The sequence below is a fragment of the Gopherus evgoodei genome, chromosome 1, assembly GCF_007399415.2.
Source record: "Gopherus evgoodei ecotype Sinaloan lineage chromosome 1, rGopEvg1_v1.p, whole genome shotgun sequence".
Taxonomy (NCBI): Eukaryota; Metazoa; Chordata; order Testudines; family Testudinidae; genus Gopherus; species Gopherus evgoodei.
Genome location: NC_044322.1, coordinates 239,420,225 through 239,426,990, shown reverse-complemented (window position 1 = coordinate 239,426,990; position 6,766 = coordinate 239,420,225). Strand labels below are relative to the sequence as shown.

The following is a 6,766-nucleotide window of genomic DNA, read 5'->3' as shown; positions in this document are numbered from 1 at the left end:
AGAGACGGGCTACTAGGATGATCCGAGGAATGGAAAACTTGTCATATGAAAGGAGACTCAAAGAGCTTGGCTTGTTTAGTCTAGCCAAAAGAAGGCTGAGGGGGGATATGCTTGCTCTTTATAAATATATCAGAGGGATTAATATTAGGGAGGGAGAGGAATTATTTAAGCTTAGTACCAATGTAGACAGAAGAACGAATGGGTATAAACTGGACACTAGGAAGTTTAGACTTGAAATTAGACGAAGGTTTCTAACCATTAGAGAAGTGAAGTTCTGGAACAGCCTTCCAAGGGGAGTAGTGGGGGCAAAAGACATATCTGGCTTTAAGATTAAGCTTGATAAGTTTATGGAAGGGATGGTATGATGGGAGAGCCTAATTTTGGCAATTGATCTTTGATTATCAGCAGATAAGTATGCCCAGTGGTTGGTGATGGGATGTTGGATGGGATGGGATCTGAGTTACTGCAGAGAATTTTTTCCTGAGTGCTGACTGGTGAGTCTTGCAAACATGCTCACGGTTTAGCTGATCGCCATATTTGGGGTCGGGAGGGAATTTTCCTCCAGGGCAGATTGGCAGAGGCCCTGGAGGTTTTTCGCGTTCCCCTGCAGTGTGGGGCATGGGTCACTTGCTGGTGGATTCTCTGCAGCTTGGGGTCTTCAGACCACAATTTGAAGACTTCAATAACTCAGGCATAGGTTAGGGGTTTGTTACAGAAGTGGATGGGTAGGGTTCTGTGGCCTGCTTTGTGCAGGGGGTCAGACTAGATGATCACATTGGTCCCTTCTGACCCTAGAATCTATGAGTCTATGAATCTATGAAACGGCGTATCTCCCCAGATCAGTGCTGATGTTGCAAGCAAGATGCAAAACGGATCTAAAGAATTCTCTACCATACAGCCTAGTTGTTGACAAATCTACAGATATACAAGAAAAACCATGATTAGCAATATTTGTTCACTGTGTTTCTATGGATGTAATTGTGAAAGAAGAAATGTTGGTCTTAGTGGCACTAAAAGAAAAACTTGCAGTGTTGACATAAAGAACGCACTTGACAAAGCATTGACAAATGCTGACGTACTGGTAGATAAACTTGTCAGTGTTGCAACAGATGGAGCACCTGCAACGGTGGGAGGAAAAAGTAGGCCTTATCAGACTCTTGAAAAAAGATCTCAAATATCTGGAGTTTCTCCCTGTTCACTGTATCATCCATCATGAACATCTTGCAAGCAGATATTCCAAGTATGAAAATGTTACAAAAATGGTCCTAGAAATTGTAAATTTTATCCAGTCAAATAGGAAGACTCGTCGACAGTTCAAAAATATAATCAAAGAGCTGGATCTTGAAGACAAAACTAATGACGGATGGAGACCCACAAGGCCTCTTGCTTTAGCAGTAGTTAGCCGTGATATAGTAAGTAGGATGTTACAATTTTTTTTGAATGCATGCGTAAAGGTTGTGTGTCTTGTGGCTCTCAAATTTCTGAAGATTATGTTTGTGACTCAGAAGGTCAGTAAGTCTGGCCACCCCTGTTATATTCCCTCCACAACATTACTGTTTTTTGTTTTGCTTTTTTAACTATCAGGAAGAATGTAAATCAGATTTTTTCTATGGTATGTTTGCTTTTAAGATAACTGAGGGGTTTTATTTTGATAGACATTACCTGTAATTTGTTATGGTTATATTTATGCTTATTTATAATTTATTAACTTTTTCCACTTGTGATTTTTTCTTTCAACAGAGCACATGCAAGAAAAAAAATGTTCCTTATGATATACATACCAGTCTTTCCATAGAACCAACACTGTGAATCACCACCTCATTCATATAACATTTCATTAATACCAATATTTATGCATGGATGTTTCTAACACGGCATTTCCTTATACAATGTGAGGCGGAATTTATAAAAGTAGTTCAAGTCTTCTGTAACTAGATATCAGGGCTGAAACAACGATGACGACACTGTCCACTAAAGTAAAGCTGTGTAGTTAGCCAGAACAAAAGCCTAGTTATGTACAGCTCTTATAAAAAAAAAAAAGGATTTTTGGATTAATAAATCAGGATGTATCAGACAGAGCAGCAAGTAAAGATTAAATTTAAAGAAGAGCTTGAATCAAATTTGGTCAGTTAGATAGGAAATGTAGATACAATTGGACACTACATTAAAATCTTAATAAACAGAAAGCTACTAGAACTGTATGTTCCTTCCCCCACCCCAAATCAGCAGTGTTCTTTACAAACATAGCAAACTGATATGAAATGGCCACTTTGCTGTATTTTAATTAAAGACAAATTCCAAATAGCAAGCACAGCATTAGTATAGAGACCAAACGTGTGGTGGGTTAAGAAACTAAAGACTGGCCTCCTGCATACATGTGTGTAAGAAAAATACAACTGATTTCAATTGTTTTTATTAGGTATTAGCAGTTTACAAATTTGAAATTTGTTTAAATAAAGCTATAGAACAGAATCAGTTGGAAACTCATTTTGGGTTTTTTTTTAGATCCACAAAATTTGCAATATACTTTGTCAATGGCAAATTCCAGGCTGTCTAAAACACAACCCCACTATATTTTTTTATTCACATATTTCGTAAGTTATCAAAAAACTAAGATTGTTCTAAAAATACTTAACAAAATGAAATAGTCAATTAAACTACTCTATTTGTCCCTATAATTATGTATACTTGAATTTTGTTCATTTTGTACACGATACTGATTGTTTAAAAGCACTTAAGGAGACTACATTGCAATTTTTTAATAATTCTCAAAGTTATGAATAAATAGACAGATCCCATGACAAAATTAAGTTTTTTACCCTACATATTCTGAGTATTTATATATCTCATACCTCACCCTAAACAAAATATTTTCCAGAGGAAATAATGCTCTAAAGGTAATATTCCCTTGTCATTTTAATGCTAAACAACATGAATTTCAAGAGCTTCTGTTCCTGACAAGCAAAGGTCCAAATCAAGTCCTGTATTTTGCTATAATACACTAAATACCATCTCCATGTATGATTTTTTTAAATTAAGATTTCATTTCTACAGGACACAAAAACTGTCAGCAGCCAAACTATGTATACATGTGGCACCTGAGGTTTATGACTACAGATGCAGAGATTCAGATCAGTAATCTCATCTTTCCATCTAAAGCACCCATCTAGCCACCTTTTTCCTTCCCTGCCCTCCAGCCAACTTGCGGGGGGGGGAGGGAGAGAGAGAGATGTACTGTATGTAACACTAAGGACATTGGAAGATACAATACTATAAAGGAACAAAAGCATAAGTGATGTAACAAGTTACTACAAGGCTTTTGCTACATAAAAATAAAGTGACAGTCAAAAAATTCCAAGAACCAGAAAGTAACATGGTAAACAAAAATGGCAAAACAACTTGGAAAATATTCTAGAGCCTCAAGGCAGCCTTCATTTCAATCAGCAATGTGATCACTGGCATATCTGGAAATTCTTCTTTAGTGTACTTAATTATGTTGATATGCAACTGGTTAAGAACTGTATCGGTCCTAGAAAAAAGAGAAAAGAACAAAATACTCACGGGCATGTGTTCCACAGCAAGATAAATTAAATACAGCAATAGTCATTAAAAGTAAGTGAAGTTTAATTTTTAAAGCCACCACATTTAGAAAACTGGCCAAGATTTTAAAAAATAAGGGCATAATATTGGGCTCTTGAATTTCAAAAATGTCAGACACCCAACAGCTCTCACTGATTTAATCTGAGCTCAATGGGATTTGATGGGCATTTGGTATTTTTGAAAACCAGGCCTCTTACTTAGGTGCCTAATTATGAATTTAGGATTTTAACTTTCAGCGTCTATCTTTTAAAATATCGGTCCTTCCATCCAGGGACTCTGTAGTACATTCTTCTATCACATCAGCTACAGAGACAAAAGCCTAACAGTTAAATTACTACTAGTTACTCTAAAATGGGATATGAGCAACAAATTTGCTTGATAGAATGCATGTTCTATTACTATAAGAAAAGGAACACGTCAGTCATTTTTAAGAGTCTCAACTGTACACATGGAAACTTCTCTAAGAAAAGTGAATTATTAATTGGAAAGTCATAAAAAGCCTTAAATATTTTGCCATCTGTTATGAAAATTCTCTGACGTTTCAGCTACATTATATAAAAATGATCAACCTTTCCCCCCCAAAGGAGTTAATTAACAGGAATCATGTGACTAAATCCTCAACAAAACTTCAATATCTATCCTGTTTTTTTAATATTTCTTACTTTCCTAATTTACTAACCTGTATAGAAGTCATGACTCCATTAGCAAGAACAGAAAGTTTTCCAGCCACTGATTTCACTCCTTGTTTAAACTGAGCCATATCAGGAGCTGAAGGCAAGACATTTGCAATACTGTAATTTCCTATGGAGGGGATAAAAAAAACATTTTATAGTGATATTGTATTAAAAATAGCATGTTTTTAGAGCTATTATCTACTACATTGAACACCAAACCCATGAATGTCTCAATGTCCATACCAACTAAAATTCTAAAAATTAAAAGTAATTTTTAGATCTAAAACAATTAATCAAATTACTCAGACTCCTCTTGCTTTATATTTTCATATTTCCATTTGAGAATTTGTACATATTTCTACCAAACATGCTATTTTCTAAAACTGTACACTCCATATACCAAGTTGAGCAATTACACTCTGCCAACATATAAGATTCCTCCTGCAGTTTCAATTGGATACAATATTACTAATTTCCTTTCCTAAACTGTTACCTAATCTTGCTGAGTGTTGTTAAACAGCTGCTGTATTTCACTTCAAAGATGGATGCACTGCTATAGGTGTAATTCCGATACTACCTTTGGGAGGAATTTAGGGTGGTGCCATAGGAAATGTCAGAGGGCCTAAGCGGTTTCTGCAGGGCCAGCCTATCCAGGAGGTGCAGAGGCACTGGCAAGATGGGAACACACACTGGTGAGTGTTCCAAATGTGTGGATACCAGGGCAGTCATTGGCACCATTGGATTTTGTTTGCACCTAGTCTTACTCTCCACATGTGGAAGCTTGGACATTGGTCCAGTTGGATCTGCGCACATCTCACCCAACTTGGCCCAGCTAGGGGAAGAAATGCTGTGCTTAGGAGCAATCTATGATGGGGATCTGCTCTTATGCCCGTGACAGTGTTTTTTATACTCTAATGTTGGTACTTGTCCTTTGTCTTCAATACCAATGGATCGGGGGCACATGAGGGGATTGGAGCGGCTCTCACTGCCAGTGATTGCTACCAGGGACTTCACTGGTCCCGGATCAGAATGTGCCCTCAGTCTAATGGTTTCCTCCATCAAGTACTTATGGAGGCAAAGCTCTCGAGCTTCCTGTGTTCGGGGCATGAAAGACTTGCAGATGGAGCAGCAAGCCATGATCACAGGATGTCTATGAGTAGCCAATATGATATGGCTGTTAAAAAAGCTAATGCGGTCTTGGGATGCATCAGGCGAGGTATTTCCAGTAAAGATAAGGAGGTGTTAGTACCATTATACAAGGCACTGGTGAGACCTCATCTGGAATACTGTGTGCAGTTCTGATCTCCTGTGTTTAAGAAGGATGAATTCAAACTGGAACAGGTACAGAGAAGGGCTACTAGGATGATCCGAGGAATGGAAAGGAGACTCTCAGAGCTTGGCAAGTTTAGCCTAACCAAAAGAAGGCTGCGGGAAGATATGATTGCTCTTTATAAATATAATCAGAGAGATAAATATCAGGGAGGGAGAAGAATTATTTAAGCTCAGTACCAATGTAGACACAAGAACAAATGGATATAAACTGGCCATCAGGAAGTTTAGACTTGAAATTAGACGAAGGTTTCTAACCATTAGAGGAGTGAAGTTCTGGAACAGCCTTCCATGGGGAGTAGTGGGGTCAAAAGACATATCTGCTTCAAGACTAAGCTTGATAAGTTTATGGAGGGGATGGTATGATGGGATAGCCTAATTTTGGCAGTTAATTGATCTTTGATTGTTAGCAATAAATATAACCAATGGCCTGTCATGGGATGTTAGATGGGGTGGGATCTGAGTTACTACAGAGAATTCTTTCCTGGGTGCTGGCTGATGAGTCTTGCCCACATGCTCAAAGTTTAGCTGATCGCCATATTTGGGGGTCGGGAAGGATTTTGCCTCCAGGGCAGATCGGCAGAGGCCTGGAGGTTTTTTGCCTTCCTCTGCAGCATGGGGCACAGGTCACTTGCTGGAGGATTCTCTGCACCTTGCATCTTTAAACCATGATTTGAGGACTTCAATAACTCAGATGTAAGTTAGAGGCTTGTTACAGGAGTAATTGGGTGAGATTCTGTGGCCTGAATTGTGCAGGAGGTCAGACTAAATGATCATAATGGCCCCTTCTGACCTTAAAGTCTATGAGTCTATGTGTGTCTTGCCGTGGCAGTAAAGACAGCTCTGATACTTGTCATTCACAGATAATGAATGCGAGCAAGAGAAACAATTTTTAAAATCATGGAATATGGGGCATAGTCCCCAGGTGGAGAAAGTTCCCCAAACAGGGAAAGAACTACACTAGTGTATATCTCACTAAAACAACAAAATACAAATATCTGCAACTATATACACAGAACAAGGAGTGGTCACTCTCTTAGCAAAACAGAGTGTGAAGGAACAGGGGTTCCGACTCAGGCCGTGTGGCGGTAAGAGGGAACTGAAGAGGCGTTGACCCACACCATCTATTATATCCTTGGCTTGAAGCACAAGGGGATGCACCA

At 38.4% G+C, this 6,766-nt stretch overlaps 1 protein-coding gene across 2 annotated transcripts in view; it reads right to left on the bottom strand.

The window, feature by feature from the left end:
• Positions 1–2,262: 2,262 nt before the first annotated feature.
• ARFGAP3 (ADP ribosylation factor GTPase activating protein 3) overlaps positions 2,263–6,766 on the bottom strand; it is an 83,053-nt gene continuing 78,549 nt past the window's right edge. For both annotated transcript variants that reach the window (XM_030540392.1, XM_030540402.1), the window contains 2 exons: positions 4,280–4,401; positions 2,263–3,529 (listed from right to left, as the gene is read on the bottom strand). In XM_030540392.1, the coding sequence (XP_030396252.1) occupies positions 3,512–3,529; positions 4,280–4,401 (140 nt within the window). In that variant the 3' untranslated portion in view covers positions 2,263–3,511. The remainder of the gene's footprint in view (positions 3,530–4,279; positions 4,402–6,766) is intronic.